General features: G+C 41.3%; 1 protein-coding gene across 1 annotated transcript in view; it reads right to left on the minus strand.

Moving 5' to 3' along the window:
• The window catches only part of LOC148094673 (retinoic acid receptor alpha-A-like), a 30,529-nt gene that overhangs the window by 7,291 nt on the left and 5,204 nt on the right, over positions 1-18,034 (minus strand). The window contains exon 10 of the mRNA XM_087837398.1: positions 16,671-16,761. Coding sequence (XP_087693524.1) covers positions 16,671-16,761 — 91 coding nt within the window. The remainder of the gene's footprint in view (positions 1-16,670; positions 16,762-18,034) is intronic.

Below are 18,034 nucleotides of genomic sequence, written 5' to 3' on the forward strand. Positions count from 1 at the left end.
TAATAATCGGCTATGTACCACAGGCCTTCAAGGTGGCTGCAGTTAAACCTTTACTCAAAAAGCCATCTCTAGACCCAGCAGTCTTAGCTAATTATAGACCAATCTCCAACCTTCCTTTCATATCAAAAATCCTTGAAAGAGTAGTTGTCAAACAGCTAACAGATCATCTGCAGAGGAATGGTTTATTTGAAGAGTTTCAGTCAGGTTTCAGAGTTCATCACAGCACAGAAACAGCTTTAGTGAAGGTTACAAATGATCTTCTTATGGCCTCTGACAGTGGACTCATCTCTGTGCTTGTCCTTCTTGACCTTAGTGCAGCATTCGATACTGTTGACCATAATATTCTATTAGAGCGATTAAAACATGCTGTAGGTATTACAGGTATTGCACTGCAGTGGTTTGTATCATATCTATCTAATAGACTCCAATTTGTGCATGTAAATGGAGAGTCCTCTTCACACACTGAGGTTAATTATGGAGTTCCACAGGGTTCAGTGCTAGGACCAATTCTGTTTACATTATACATGCTTCCCCTAGGCAGCATCATTAGAAGACATAGCATACATTTTCACTGCTATGCAGATGACACCCAGCTCTATCTGTCCATAAAGCCAGATAACACACACCAATTAGTTAAACTGCAGGAATGTCTTAAAGACATAAAGACCTGGATGGCCACTAACTTTCTGCTTCTCAACTCAGATAAAACTGAGGTCATTGTACTCGGCGCTGAAAAGCTTAGAAATTTGGTATCTAACCAGATTCTTACTCTGGATGGCATTACCTTGGCCTCCAGTAACACTGTGAGGAACCTTGGAGTCATTTTTGACCAGGATATGTCCTTCAACGCACATATTAAACAAATATGTAAGACTGCGTTCTTCCATTTGCGCAACATCTCTAAAATTAGAAATATCCTGTCTCAGAGTGACGCTGAAAAACTAGTTCATGCATTTATTACTTCCAGGCTGGACTACTGCAATTCATTATTATCAGGATGTCCAAAAAACTCACTGAAAAGCCTTCAGTTAATCCAAAATGCTGCAGCAAGAGTACTGACAGGGACTAGAAAGAGAGAGCATATTTCTCCTGTTTTGGCTTCCCTTCATTGGCTTCCTGTTAAATCCAGAATTGAATTCAAAATCCTGCTCCTCACATACAAGGTCTTAAATAATCAGGCCCCATCTTATCTTAATGACCTTGTAGTACCATATCACCCTATTAGAGCACTTCGCTCTCGCTCTGCAGGCCTACTTGTTGTTCCTAGAGTATTTAAAAGTAGAATGGGAGGGAGAGCCTTCAGTTTTCAGGCCCCTCTTCTGTGGAACCAGCTTCCAGTTTGGATTCGGGAGACAGACACTATCTCTACTTTTAAGATTAGGCTTAAAACTTTCCTTTTTGCTAAAGCATATAGTTAGGGCTGGACCAGGTGACCCTGAATCCTCCCTTAGTTATGCTGCAATAGATGTAGGCTGCCGGGGGATTCCCATGATGCATTGAGTTTTTCCTTTCCAGTCACCTTTCTCACTCACTATGTATTAACAGACCTCTCTGTATTGAATCGTATCTGTTATTAATCTCTGTCTCTCTTCCACAGCATGTCTTTATCCTGTCTTCCTTCTCTCACCCCAACCGGTCGCAGCAGATGGCCGCCCCTCCCTGAGCCTGGTTCTGCCGGAGGTTTCTTCCTGTTAAAAGGGAGTTTTTCCTTCCCACTGTCGCCAAAGTGCTTGCTCATAGGGGGTCATATGATTGTTGGGCTTTTCTCTGTATCTATGAAGCGCCTTGAGGCGACATTTGTTGTGATTTGGCGCTATATAAATAAAATTGAATTGAATTGAAATTGAAATATGTAGAAGGAACAGAATTTATTTCATTTGACAGACTAGTTACACAATATGGGATCAACAAGAAAAGATTTTTTAGAATATCAACAAAATAAATCCATAATAAAAAAGAAATTTAAACCGGGTCAAGTTGAACTACAAACACCAACAAGTGTGGTTCAATTTCTTACGCTTAAAACCCCCAAATTACTTACAAAAAAACCAGAATGCTTTCTAAAACAGATGAATCAATATCACTTCCTATTGCAAAATGGGAAGCGGATTTATCAGTTAACTTAGACCAAAACTTCTGGTCTCAGATTTGCTTAAAAACCTTTCATCTAATTAGAAATCCCAGTCTTCAATTAATTCAATACAAAATACTACATAGAGTGCACTATACAGGTCATCGGATGTTCAAGATGGGCTTTACGTCTACCAACAACTGCTCACACTGCCAAACCAATTCACCAGACAATTATATCCACGCTCTTTGGTTCTGTCCACCAGTTCAGAAGTTTTGGCGCAAGATATGTGAAGACTTATCAAAGTGTCTGAAATGTAACATTCCAACTTCCCTCTTAGTGTGTTTGTTGGGCAGCTTAGATAATGTCACTTCAGAAAAGAATATAGCCCATATGGTTTTCACTGCCCTATGCATCGCCAAGAAAACAGTCCTCATGAACTGGAAAAATAAAAATAATCTTAATTCTAACCAATATAGAAATTATCTATTAGATTACATTAGTCTTGATACAGCCTCTGCCACCACATCAGATCAATTGCTCAGGGCTCCTTTGATCAGCTCCATCACCTAGTGGGGGTGGGGGGTCATAGTTTGGTCCCGCCTTCACTGCTGTGATTGGTGTGGGGGTAGGGACATGCTTAGGGCGTCGGGGGGTTCCCCAGGAGCATCTTCCTTGGGGGGCTCAACCCGGGGTAGCGGTCATGGCCTATTAAGGGCTCTGTTGGCTCTTAGGTGACGGTTTCCTCGTGGCTGCGTGCAGCGGGGCTAGGGGAGGGTCTGTGCTGACGGACGTGGGTTACTGACCTGGTAGCCTGGCTGCCCCTGGGTTGGTCCCGGACGGGCGTGAGGTTCTGGGGGCACTCCGGCTCTGGGCTGGGGCCCTGGCCGGGCCTCGGGGGCTTGGGTCCTGGTTGGTGTGTTGCCGGGGTTTTGGGCGGGTGGGTGTATGGGGGCCCAGCCCTAGCGCAGGGTGCCGCCGGTGCATCGAGCCACCTGGGAGGCTCTTCAAATGGTGGGTGTCACATCTTGCAGGAGCTCTCCTCTCTTCAGGAACTCTCTCTGCAGGAGGGGGAGATATAGGAGAGGTGGAGGAAGATCTCAGCCTGGGCGTCTATTGTCTTGTGTAGTCTGGAAGATGAGTGAATGATGGGGTGGGTGCAGTTTTCTCTGTGGTGGGGTTGGGTGGACTGTCCCGGGCTCTGTGGGGCCGGGCGGCGCTGCTGCACTAGGCCCCGGTCCGGATGGGCCAGGGCCCCCTTTCCCTGGCGGGTCGCGGAGTATGGGGGTGCCTACTGGGGTCAGCTGGCCCCAGGGAGGGGTCACTTGCCCCTCCCTTCCTTCCCTCCCCATCTCCAGCTGCCTCCCTCTTCCCGCTCCACTACAACCACCCACGCATGCAGGGCCTTGGAGTAGGGGTGTGTTACCAGGGTGCAGAGGAGGCCCCCTCCTCTTTCCCCTTCTGGCTGCCTCTGCCTCAATTCTATCCCACAACTTAGACATTCACATCACTCACACTCTCATTACACATACATATAGGATCTTGGGGGTGGGCACGCTACACGGAATCCAAATTACCATCAGGGTGTACACCTCACCCCTGGCGTCGTTGCCCACCTCTCAATTTTAAATACACGTAGACATTGAGGGCTAGCAGGAGGGCCTATGCGCTTACCTGCTGCTCTCTGGCAGGTAGCTCCATGCCCTCCTGGGTTTTAAATGCACCTTAGAACATACTTACATCAACACTACAATGAGCGGGTGGAGGGAGGCTTGGAGTCTTCTCTCACCCCCATTCTCTGCGGCCTGCTGGAGCGGGGGGGCTAGGAGGAGGAGTTGGCCGTCCAACTGGGGTCTGGAATGTGGGGCCTCCCTGCTGCTGCGGAGTCGGGGCGGTCTGCTTCTGCCTACCGCAGGGTGGAGTTTTTACGTGTTTTGGAGTTTGTACGTGCTTCAGGGTTCGTACGTGATTTGAAGTTTGTATGTGCTTTGTCTCTAGGGGCCACCGTAAATATATTTTTATTTATTCACTCCACATAAAATGTAATAAATAAATCATATAATACAAAAATTAATTATTCACATTTCAACTTTTAAATTTTCAGCTTTTTCCTTTTACAAATTTTAATTGAAACAACACAAAACACTGCAAACCACAACACAATTAAATATAAATTATAATATGAAAACAAAAAGAACATGCATATTCTCTGTCATATGGACCTGCATGAATAAACTTTCTGAATCCTTTATCATCTGCAACTGAAAATAGTTGTGGATGATTACTATACCTTTCTAATGTGACGTTGTTGTCCCTGGCTCTCTTTCTCTGTCTCTCCCTCCTGCTCTGTTCCTGTGCTACTGAATGTAACTACCACCCCTCCCCCCTCTCCCCAGCTTAAAGCACAAGGCTCGCATGCTGAGTGAAGCGGGAAAAAAGTGCGAGAGAGAGGGTGAGAGAAAGAAAAAAAAAAAAAAACACGGCTCGCGATAAGGAGCTGGCTCGCGTCGTTCACGTCAAAGACCCGGCTCTAAGAGCCATTTCGTTCGCGAACGACCCATCACTATTTGGCTGGATCTGCCCCTTTGACCTAGGTCACAGCCACGTCACCAGGCTCCAGATTGGTTGACGCGAAACGCGTGTATGCACAAAATGCAACACAAAAACTCACGCGCGTGGTTTTTTTGGCGAGTCAAATGAGCCAGACGTGCTACACTGACGCGCGTTTCACGCGTTTTCGCGACACAAATCTGCTTCCGAATTTTTGCGGGAGCCGCAATCGCGTGTCATCGCACTTTTCCATTGACTTTACATGTAAACCTGACGCTCTGTCCGCCTCTATCGCGTTCGGTGTGAACACACTGTAAAGCAATAAATAGTTACAATTGTTTTGCAATGAATGACTGAGACCATGACTGCATTTCTATTTTGTCCATGTAAAATTCTATGTTATAAACGGTTTAAAAAAAAAAAAGAATTTCAGTTTCACTTTCACAATTTCTCCACGTTTCCAGAAGCGTTATCTAAAAAAAGGACACAAATTCTTTTTGGTGCTGTGCAAAAAGGGGGATCCAGTTCATAAATACGCTGAGCTACCTGCTGTGGTGACCCTTTGTGGATAAGTGAGCAGCTGAAAGTAGCTGCTGCTTCTTTAGACATGACCAATCACCAATCTGAAACTACATGAGCAGTGATGAACATCAGGAGAAACAGTAAAGCTACCATAGTGTACAAATATTATACCAATATTAGAGTGAGACAGAGGGTCATATTGACTCACTCAAAAGATAATGGTATGTCTTATGAATCATCAGTCCAAAATAAACTTAAATAAGCTCAATGTAAAACAGATACTTACCTGAATATTGGACAGCTTTAATATTTTCTTCAGTATCAAAGTAACACAAGGCCAATAGCTGCTATTTCCAATATGCCACAGTGTAAACAAAACAGGCTAAAAACTGTCTTACAGTGCTAGCAGCTACTAGTAGCCTATTTCATGAGTAGGGATGGGTATCGAAAACCGGTTCTTGTTGAGAACCGGTTCCCACTGTTTCAATTCCTTGGAATTGTTTGCCATTTTTGCAAACGATTCCCTTATCGATTCCAGTCGCCCCGAATGACGTCACCACGTTGCGGAGCGTCAATTACCTGGCAGGAAACACGGCGCCTAAGCGGCTCAAACACTAAAAAGTTTGATTATACTTTACGAGAACGGAAGACAACAGGGCAACTTGCAATACTTGCAAAGTAGATATTTAATTTAAGGGAGGAAACACTACGAATATGCAAAAGCATTTGCTTACAAAACACGTGATAACCTTAAATGAATGTCGTGTTTTTAATTCCGCTCCGGACTCGTGAATCTCAACCCAGCAGCAGCAGTAACGTTTACACATCCTCTCCCGTTAATGCGGCAGGTAAATAATCAACTAACAGTGCATATTATGTTAGCGCGATCTGCCTTATTACAAACCTGCCATTACTGTGCATTTAGGTGACCATGATGAGGGAGACAGAGTCTGGCTCAGATGCTGGCAGTTGTCGCTGCAGTCTACCGGTAGCGTCTCACGCCAGGATAGAGGAATGTCACCGAGCAGTGACTCAGTTTGTAGTCAAAGGCTTGCACCCATTTGCCACAGCAGATGCCCCTGATTTTCGGTAAGTGAATGTGTTTAATTGTAGGCAGGGACATTACTGGATATTCTTGTGTAATTGCTACAGAATAATTTATGTTATACTTTGTTATTGCTACAGAAGAATATTTATTTTATTATTTTACATTTACAATTTTTTTCCTGGGGACCCTGTGACACCCCATTGAAGAGCTGTAGGCTGTGGATCTCTTAAGATCACACTGCAAGGCCATGTTACTCCTAAATTTCTATCTTGTTCAAAGAGAAGATAAAAAACAAAGTTCTAAGACAATCGACCTTAGTGTTCTCCTTTTTTTAAAAAAAAAAAAAAAAAAAAAAAAAAAAAAAAAAAAAAGAATCGATAAGAGAATTGATAAAGAATCGAATCGTTAAACAGAATCGAAAATGGAATCGGAATCATGAAAATCTTATCAATGCCCATCCCTATTCATGAGGGTTTACAAATTCTTGCTAGCTTCAGAAGATGCTCAGTTTCAATGCTGGGGAGATTTGGAGAATTTAACAGATTACTCTGCATGTGATACAGTCGAATAATGTTGTCACATATGTTAAAGAGTTAAACACTTCAGCGGATACAAATGTTTTCTTCTTTGATCAAAAACACCAACACAGTCTCTCTGTGGTTTTTGGGTTTTCTGTTTTGTTCCTGAAAATTTATGTTTAAGCAATAATTATATTACTTGTTTAGCTTTGTGTGTGTAATGGCAGTGCAGTCATTACCTCTGCTATTCTATACGTTGTTCTTAGTTTTGGCCAGCTGGGACATTTCCCCCCCTTAAAAGTAACAAGTAATCCATAATATAATCCATTTCTTTTTAAATCAACAAAACCCACAATGATAACTGATTACTGAAGATAATGATTGTTACAGCTGGGGCGGCAGTCGTGTGGAGGGTGAGAAAGGAGGATCCAATAGTAGAAAATGGCGGAGGTGCAAGTGGGTTTTATTTACAGTGCACAAAACCAAGGTGTGGGCAGAACCGAACATAAACCTAAACTGGGAAAACTAATACAAGATGTAGGACATGGAGCGAGGAGCAGAGAGACTCGAAGAAACATGGAATAATGTAGACTACACGGGAGGTTCACAGAGAAACACAGACAACGCGACCAGGAGCACAGGCAGACACGCAGTATAAATACACACCAGGTAATTAGGAGATGAGAGACAGGAGGGCAACACACCTGGGAGAAATCAGAGCCGACGGGACAGGGGAAACGAAACTGAACACACTCACATGAGACGGGGACCTTCAGAATAAGACAGGAAACTCACAGACACAGAGAACTAGACGAGACACTGAACTTAGACAGATTCACACGCAGACAGTGTGACACCATAGACAGGCAGAACACAGAAGTGGGACCAGGGCAGGCACAGAACAGAACCCTAACAAATGGCAAATTATAACAGAATACATACTCAGAATAACAAAAGCACAAAGAAACACAAAACACTGAGTCGGCAGACTCAGGACCATGACAATGACAACTTCATCAGTTCAGTTTATGAGTTTAGCATAGTCAACAATACCCTAATAGTACTGAAAAAATACCATCTTAAATGGGGCATCAGCAGCAGGGTCATCAGTTTTTCTTTCTGTTCTGCAATTCTGTCAAAAAATGCAGAACAGCTAATTATCAAGAAGACAAATGTGCAAAATAAGCTGCTTGTAGAGATCAACTTCTTCTTTCTAGATGAAGGCTTGAAAAGTCAGCAAAGAACTCATCTGCATATTGCTTTAAGAAATGGTTCATCATGCTACTGTCGCTCTGACTTGATGAAGAAATGCTCCATTCATGTTTGACTTATTCAGTAATTTTCAGACATGTGATACAGTGATGCACATCAAGCAAGGTGGTTTTGGGTGCTTGATGTACTTTGTGTACTTTGTGTACAAAAACATAATTCCATAAATATTACAATAAAAACAAAATTAAATATGAAACCTATAAAAACGGAGGTGACGTTCCCCATTTTCAAACTGAAAAGATACTCACTCCAGAAATTGACACTAAACAGGAAAAAAAAATTAAACAAGCCTAAATGAAAATATTTATTTGACTAATGTCGAATTCAAATATATCACCATCATCATGGCAGACACTAATACACCACACCAGTGTTATTATTGCTCACCACCGGCTCTGCTCACCAGATTTGCCCTTTCCCTTCCTACAGTGAAGTGAAATTCAAATTCAAGTGCAGTTTTATAATTCAGTGTTTGAGATGCAACCCACACTGCAGATGTGCAAGTGGGTAGAACAGCACTTCCAGGGAGTGATCTGAGATGAGCATTACAATAAGGTTCCCAGAACTTTCTGAACTCGGACTATGTGAGAGTGGATGTGGTTTTATGAAGAACAGTGCAATGTAAATACAACAGCACAATGTTTTTCCCCCAAAATATAGTATTTAAGTATAATTGAGCTATTTGTATATATTAGAGCTATTTCTTTTGTGTTCTCTGAACTTTGTAGTATATTGAATTATTTAATTTAGTTCAGTCTGTTACTATTAATGTCTTGGAGCAACTGTAACCACATAATTTCCTTAGGCATTAATAAAGTATTCTGAGTATTCAGTTTAACCTTTATTTAACCAACAGAACACATCCTGTCTGGAGCACGAAGTTGGTTTGCAGGGTCAAATTTTCCACTATTTTCTCTATTACAAAGTTAGAACCCACTCTCACCAACCAGATAACTCTACCTGTCTTTACCTGATACATGTTGTTTGCTATTATTCTGTGTGAAAAAATATCACCGTGGGCACGACCACTTTAATATTGAAAGACATACCTAAAGCCTAAAAGTATTACATTGTGAAATACACACTTCTCCAAAAATTCTTTGTTTATGTGGGTTATAATGATAATATATTATGTGCATAGAAGACAAATGAAAACTTCCCACAGGGCATCCAGCAATCAGTCAGATTTTAGACAGAAAAGAACTCGCCTACATCTTCAGATATCGGTGCGGCTGGTTAACTGTCAAGAGTGTGGGTGTGGGGTGATGGCAGTGGCACATCTAGCCCTGAGCCAGAGGTTTGATCTGTGATCAATTACATGTTGGCTAAAAAACATAAACACGTTATTTTCTTTTCTAATAGTGGGAAAGTCAAACAGCTTTATCTGCTCTAGCGCTCTGAATCGGCACGTGGACCAAACCAAAACATGAAATAAGGAAGGGTGGGGTCAGAGGCTGACTGGATTTTATTCTTTGTTCCCAAAAACAAACGAAAAAATGCTAGAAAACAAACACGTTTTAATGTAAACATTATTTTATGCTGACAGGGCAATAATATTCACACAAAAAACAAAACTGAATCTTCTACTCTTGTCTGGAGCCCCTGTCAGGCATGGGCCCTGCAACAGGCAGAGCACCTCATTGAACAAAGCACTGATCTTACACACAGGGCAGACAACCACCAGTTGATCTGACATGCATATTTGTGGACAGTGGGAGGAAGCTGAAGCACCCAGATGACCTTAGATGGCAGTATGGTTTATATCCTTCTTGCTGTGAGACAACAATGCTAACCACCCAGACAGCAAAACAAGAAAATGTTGGAGTTTTTTTGGACAGTTACTTGCTTTTTAACAATTAAACCAGTGGTTTTGTGGAGGGTTGCTGCCCCCAATCTGAAACCATCACTAAATTAAAGTAAACTTTAGCACTAAAGGCATTATAAAAATGATCCATACCTTTGTTACCTCTACTATAACTCAGGATTGCCCAGTTTCGCTCTTTTTTGATTGAAGATGGTTCGAAACCCCGCTGCGTGGTACAAAGTAAAACACACCACTCCCATTTAAGCTCAATTGCACTGGCTACCTGTGAAATTTCGATTGAATTCAAAATTATATAATTTGTTTATAGACCCCCTCTATGGTTCAGCTATACAATTTATCACAATTTTTTAACTACAGATTTTTGCCTCAGATAACTCAGACCATCCTCGTAGCATCTTCTAACAGTTTTCCATTCTCACCTAAAAGCTAAAGGCACCTTGTCCTTTGCTGTTATTGCCCCCAGGGTCTAGAATTGACTGCAATACCAATAAAAACTTGTCAAACAACTGAGAAATAGCTTTATAAAGACCCGTTACCTGTTTTCATTTGCTTTTATTCACATCTGAGGCTTCGTGGTTTTGTTACGTCTACTGTGAACATTTGTCTTATTAATTTCTTACTAGTAGAGATGAGAATTGAGAACTAGTTCTTGTAGAGAACCGGTTCTCTTGTGACTGTTGTGGTCTGAAATTAGGTTTTTGTAGACCTGCAATGTAAATGTGTTTACTTTGGAAGCACTTTTGGTCATCTCCTATTATTATATTGTGCTACATAAATAAAACTGACTTAAATTGACATTTTTATTTATACTGGCTATAAAATGGCGCTAAAAAGAAACATTAAAAGTCAGAAAACCTGAAAACGTTTAGATAGGCGCTGTGATGAAATGCTGCCCCCTTCTGTTAAAATTGACTGATGTTTGTTTTTTAAATTTTAAAAAACCTCTGAATTTAATCTTGACAGATATACCAATTTCCTATCCTCTTTTTCTAAAATATTTATTAATACCAATATAAGTTTTTAAATTGTGCCTCAGACAAAGTTCAGACATGAACACGACACGACTCCATGTTGCTTATAAATTATTTATTATGTTGAGATTTATTTTATTTTATTTATTTAAAGAAGCAGTGATGTTATTTAGTCTAATAAATTTCCCACTCGAGTTGTGGCCAGTCTTTATCTTGCAAGCTCGGGTCCTCTACCAGAGGCTTGGTAACTTGAGCACTGTAAAATGTAATATTGTGTTTAATTAAAAATATTAAATAGGCTGAACTCAGTTTTTATCAATTTGTTATTAGAACCTGATTTAAATAAGTTACCAGTACTTTTTATGCAAAACGCTGATAAACTCAATTTATTTAAGTTGTCTTAACTTAGAAAAACTAAGTAAGATGGAAGTTTTGCTTCTCAGTGCAGAAGGATGAAAGATGTGTTTTGAAAAAGCCCTGTCACTACCGTCCTCCTCCCTCTCAGATCAGTCCGCATGTTCATGGTGCCAGCATTTGTTATGGAATATGTTGAGCAAACCTGGAAAAGCTCAAGATATTATTGTCATTGCTGTGAATCTTTACCTGATACACTGACTTGGTGAGTAAATGTTTACTCTTATTCAAACTGATTTTGTGGCTTCTCTTAGTTTAGCACCAGGTTTATAATCTTGCTAGCTAGTTAGTGTTAGCCTAGCGTTGCTGCTGCCGCTGGGCTCATGTTACTTAAAAATTAACACCACAGCCTTAAAAACCTTACATAAAACTATGTCGGTGAAATTTTCTGTTGATTGTTTGAAATAAAAAAGTGAGATAAGAGCCCAGACGAAAATCTTCGGGAGGTGCAGCCGTTAGGGGTGGGGTGTGGGGGGTATTTTCAATCCATAGCCATAACTACCTGTATATATCATGTTTAACCTGAGTAGCAAAAGAGTGCAGAGGGATTGAAAAGAATAAGCCAGGAGTTAGCTGTGCTCGGGGACTCTATCAAGCCTTGACCTCCCGGTCAGCTTTCGCGCTGGTGGATAACAGAGCTCTCCGAAAACCTGGAAGCACTTTTGCAAATATGTGATATTTTGATAAATTAAGTAGATATTTGAGCATTACACAGCTACATTCTCGGCTGAAAATATCTTAAAAGGTTATTTTGTGACCCAGAAAGGGTAGTCTGGGGAAAAGGAGGATGCATTTGTCGACAGGTTGTCGGAGCCTGTGCTACTTGTAAGCGCGGCAATGGCGGAGGAGCGTGGCTAAAATCTTATTACATTTTCTGGGTCACAAAATAAACTATTAAGATATTTTCAGGCGAGAATGTAGCTGCGTAAAGTTCAGATATCTGCTCGATTTATCAAGACATCACATATTTGCAAAAATGCACCGAAGTTTTCAGAGACATCCTTTTTTTTTCATGCTTTGTGACAGCTTTTGAACATCTGTGCCATCTATTAATGTCAAATCTAGACTTTATTTTACAACATAAGCAAACTCTATGTTACAATGATTGCACAGCCATTAAGGATCAAATCAGTTTCTGAAAAATGTTCTGTTTTTTCTCCCTCTGCTTGCTTCTTACTGTCTTTGAGGCTCGGGACCAGCACTCCTGTTGTTGGACAGAAAGACATCAACTCAGTGGTAAGTATTTCGGTTTTCCAATATATTAGCAACTGTCAGTGACATTTATATTAATCAGACTGAACTTTAATCATACTTTAGATCAGCCTGTTTTACTTATTGTTTTATTTGTGCTTTGGTTTGGGGAAGTTGTTTCTGTACTGATCTTTTCCTGTCTTCTGTTATTAGACTTGAGATATGGCTGCACGATGCTGTTGCTGTTGACTCCAGTTAATTCTACAAGACATGCTGTGTAAGTAAACAAACAACAACAGTTTGGTCTGCATTTCTTGAACGATCACATCCCCCAAACTTAGTTTAGAGGGTCTACACTGTGTATAGTGAAGTCTGCAAGTTTTCAAACAGTAAAATTTGTTTTGTGCCCAAATCATTTTGCACATCATTAGAATAAAAGTTATTGGCCATGTTTGCATAGCCCTTTTTAAAATGATGCTTTCATGACATTATTGTGTGTTGGGTGGTGGTCAGGGCTGGGACATTGAATGTCACCTCTCCGGTGGGGAGGGAGCCTGAGATTGTGTGAATTGGAGTCTGTTTTATACCAAATGCAGAAAAAAAAAGTTTGAAGAAAGCAATTAAGTTCATGTTCCAAAAAATATGATTGTTTGCTTGCAGGACACCAGGAAAGATGAGTCCTCCGTCACAGATGGTGTGGTCAGTGAAGATGGTTGCCTGCAGGTTCAAGCTCATTGCATCTCCAACCCACATCCACTGACACTGTACTTAAGGGAAGTTAAAGACTTTCTTCTGCACCTACATTTGGATCACCTCGATCCATGACAGTCATTCAGGCAGTAATGCCTGGACTTGAAACAAGCCATCCTTAAAACATTACAACATTCCAGCTCATGTGTTGTAATGAAAAACAAATGTGTTGTTTAAATCAGAGACTGCACTTGTGACAGAACAACAAATATTTTATTTTGATTATATAAGTAATTTAAGTACAAAACAAACTTGTGGTAGGCCTAAACTTATTTTCAGAATAATTACATCTGAGACTTTGTTTCATTGTAAGATTATAACAGTGATGGCAATATAATTGTTTGTTGTTCAGCAGAACAGTGTCCAGTATGTTGGCTGTTATACTTTGTTGTGTTTGAAAATAAAAGTTGGGCTCATTTTAACATCATTACAAAAAGTGTTGTTAATTATTTTTAATCATATTCAGGTTACCACAAATAGTTTTTTCATTTAGTTGAACTTGAACTGTTTGTCAGTAGGTAAACAATTAGTATTGTACAGTCAGAAATATCAAGTTATTCTTAATACTGCAGACTTGCAATGAATAAGTTGTCCTAACAGTCATCTTAAGTAAGCTTTACTTAGTTTTTTTGAGGCAACGAGTTTCCTTAATTTTTTTGAGTTCTGGGAACAAATGAGCTTGTACGGAGTTCTCAAAATAAATAAGTTGTCCTAATTTAGTCATTTATAGCTAAGCTTTACTCAATTTTTTTGAGGCAATGAGTTTCCTCAATTTTGAGTTCTGGGAACTAATTAGATTTTACAGTGAGGGTCCTGCACAGTATCTTGGCTGTTCCCAGGACTGCACTCTTGGTAAATGGACTGATTCTTATATAGCGCTTTTCTACTCTCCCGGAGTACTCAAAGCGCTCTATACAACATGCCTCATTCACACGCACTCATACAAGCACTTCTAAACTCAAGCAGAACTAATAAACATTCACACACATTCACACTCCGATGAACGCATCGGAGGCTAATTTGGGGTTAATATCTTGCCCAAAGACATTTGGCATGCAGACTGGGGAAGCCAGGAATCGAACCACCAACCTTCCAGTAGCTGATCTGCTTAAACCGCCTGAGCCACAGCCTGAGCTCTTCTGGACAGAGACCTCGGATGTTGTTCCTGCAATATGCTGGAGCCACTCGCCCAGTTTGGAGTCACTGCCCTGAGTGCTCCAATTGCACTGGGACCACTGTTGCCTTCACATCTTCTTGAGCTCCTCTTTCGGCCCTTGGTATTTCTCCAGCTTCATGTTCCTTCTTCCTGATGTTGCTATCACTTAGTATAGCTACATCTATCAATACAGCTTCCTCTGCTTATCCATCACTACTGTCAGGTTGGTTAGCCATCACCAGTTTGCCTGTCTGTATCTCTAGTCCCACAGTATCTTAGCTTCATCATTCTTGACCAATCCTAGGGGGCGGCGCCCATTTTGACCTGAGGACTTTCAGGCCAAACTAAGCACAGTGTATGCTATGCCGGCCACTTGGTTGTAGCGTTCCATCTACACCCTGCCTGCTAGCATTTTGCACCACAAAAACACATATTTTCACAATTTATAAGAGAGTGACGCTTCTTTATTGAACGCTCTGTATGTGAGACTTTCCAGTGTTGCCTCACCAGACAGTAAAGGGGACAACACTGAAATAGAGATGAATTGTACCTGACAGCAGGGAAGTTGTAGTGAGGCAGTAACACTGTGTAAACAGACGGTGGCATCAAGAGGTGCACACAATAAAAAAAACAACTGAGCAAAAAGCAGTGAGGGAGCCGGGCACTGATAGACAAAAACATGTTTCTACTGCAGTGCCCTCTACAGAACAAATGATATTTTCTTTTAGGTTCCAGAAAGTCCATGAACAAAGTTTGGCATACAAACCAGGAGCGCCTGAGTTAATGTTTAAACCCACTGTGGGGTGTCTTCCTCTCTTGTGCTCACATTTTTTAGAATTATTACCAACATAACACACTCTTGCCGGGGGGAGGGGCCACTGGGGGGGGGGGGGGGCAGCAAATTTTACAGAGTGGCCAGTGCCCTCCCTACATACATGGAACATCTGTTTGGCAGCTTTTTGTATACCATATTTCCACGTGCTGCCACAGACTCCAGCTGCAGATAGGGGGAATTCTGCAGTGGCAAACATGGTGTTCGAAGCAGAACTTTTTTCCCGGGGGAAAAACTAAATTAAAGCTTTATTTTGTCATAAAGATGGTAACCCTCTTAAACAGTTAATCTGACTGGTGATTCTGTACATACGGTGACCACTGAAAATGAATTCAGTTGTAACAATGTTTCAAGGGCACCACTGCAGCCTCAAAACACAGCTTGAACATTTAGATGTTAGTGATGTCACTGATGACACGTCTATCAACTCTGCTTTGGTTGATAATGTCCACCAACAGGGAAGACAGGTTATTATTATATAAAACTAATTTCATGTGTTTCACAGTTTGTTGAAGCTACTTTAAGTTGCTGGACTTGAATCTGAAAATAATCCAAAGTTGATGATGATGGTGAAGTGTATTTGTGTTGGTGAGGTGAAGGCTGGTTAGCTGTGTTGGGAAAAATACAGTATTTACATATGTACAGTTAGGAAAATAACCTCTTGTATCAGCCTGTCTTAGTCTCAGCTTCTTCTTTTTTCACAGCCTTTGATATATACACTATATTACACACAATAATTCTCCCAACTATACAGTACGTGACTTTTTGCACTGAAGGAAATCTGATTCACGAGGAATTCTGTTCGGTCTGTCCATGTCATCAGCTTTTTATACATCATTAAAAAGAAATGTGTTGGCTTTTTTTGCATTTAACATCAAGAACCATGATTTGTCAACACAAAGCAGTCCAAGCAGGTCACCAACAACTCAGAAAGTTCATGGAGCAAGATGCTCTGCTCAAGTTCCTCTATTGCTGTTTGCAGATTGTGGCGCCTCAGGTGGAGGGAGGGGAAGGAGAGGAGGGGGAGCGGGGAACCGGTTTGTGCATCGGACTCGAACGGCAGCTTCCCGGTTCTTCTTCCACCTCCCTCCTGGCTCCTCCTCTTCCTTTTCCTCCCCCTGCTCCGTGCCCCTCCAGTCCCTCAGAGTTCTCCAGCATCTCCTGGATGAGAGGAGGCATGGAGCCAGGGATCTCCATTTTCAGTGTGATCACTCGCTCTGCTCCTAAGAGAAAACGTTTCAGAGAGACGGTCAGCATAACGGCCTTGGTGGAATAAAACATCACAGGTGGAATGAAGCGCCTTGAGGCGACTTTTGTTGTGATTTGGCGCTATATAAATAAAATTGAATTGAATTGAATGAATTCTTAAACTTTAAAATTCATTTACTTTTAATTTAGATATTAATGAAGGATAATGCACTGCTGGGAAACCACCATTACATTTTAGATAAGAAAGATCATGAGTCCAGCTGTAGCTCTAACAATGTTTGTTTCAAACACAAGTGGTTAGTATTTCCCAGTTAATGTGTGTGTGTGTGTAAATGTGTTACCTTTAACACTGATGCTCCTGAGGTCAGTAATCTTCATCAGTATCTTGGGGAACATGCAGGGTTTGTCAGGCCGCCTCCTCCTCACATAGAGCTACAGACACAGGTGATGAACATATTATTTTATGACGCCGTTTTTCATAACAGTTACTGAGTTGCTGCTAGTGTGTTTTTAGGAAGAGGTGTTATCATCCACGATAATACCCATGTACAGTGGTCCCTCGTTTATCGCGGGAGTTACGTTCTAAAAATAAATCCGTGAAACTCTGTAAAAAAAAAAAGCTGTAAAACTCTTTTCTCTCTTGTATAACACTCAAACCTTCATAGAAAAATAAGCCCAGTATTATAGAATGAAACCAAACCCGCAGGTGCCTTTGATGGTGCAAAATGTTTAGTTGACATTGCTGTTCTTTTTTTGGGGGGGGGGGGAACTTACAAACATACAGTGCAGGACTTCAATGCTAGCAATCAAAGATTTATGTACATTTGACAGCTGAACGCATTCTGTACTGGACAGGAGACAGCACGAGATTGATTGACAATGGTCTACAGCCAATCAGGACGCAGAACACAATGTGCTGTTAAAAAAAGAGAAAAAAAAGAAAAGCAAAATGGCACAAAAAAAATTAGCGAAACAGCGAGGCCGCAAAAGGTGAACCACGTTGTAGCGAGGGACCACTCTACACATTTTTAGTGACTTTCCATGGAAAACACATTTTAGCTCTCTTTGTGCTTACTTATGTGTCACTACACTTCTACTATAATGCTGCTGCTGCCAGCACATCATCAATGACAGTGAGCGATTGACTGGAAAAAGCCCTTTGTTTAGCTTTACTGCTGATGCCTGCAGACTCCAAGTATCAAGAAAATGTTTTTCAGTATTTTGTGTTGTCGATATATTCTTCAAATACTGAGACATCATTTTGAGGCTATATCACCACGTTTAGTAGGAACAATTGAATGAAACTCATACACGCTGTAACACACTGAAGTATTTACATACAACCGATTAACCGTAATGCCCCATAACCCAGGACGGCGAACCAATGTGCACATCAGGATAGGCCCGGTCTCTGATTGGTGGGGTTAGTGTTGCATCTTTATTTTCACTGGTAACTGTTGTGGTGATTCGGTGCAATAGAAACACAGCTGGACTGAATTGAAATGAAGTGAACTGAATATAAGCTGTCATGGTCCGCGGCCCGGTGTCCGAGTAGCTGATGGGATGCCCACGCCCACGGGTGTGGCTGTTAACTCCACACCTGCATCCCATCTCAGGCGATTATCAGGTGGACTATTTGATCCAGCCCAGCCAGCTGCTCCACGCCAGTCCGTTAGTCGTCTCACAGCGGTAACGTACACCCACG

The sequence above is a fragment of the Neolamprologus brichardi genome, unplaced genomic scaffold, assembly GCF_056152115.1.
Source record: "Neolamprologus brichardi isolate AB-2024 unplaced genomic scaffold, ASM5615211v1 NODE_ptg000031l+_length_7269946_cov_1, whole genome shotgun sequence".
NCBI classification, from domain to species: domain Eukaryota; kingdom Metazoa; phylum Chordata; class Actinopteri; order Cichliformes; family Cichlidae; genus Neolamprologus; species Neolamprologus brichardi.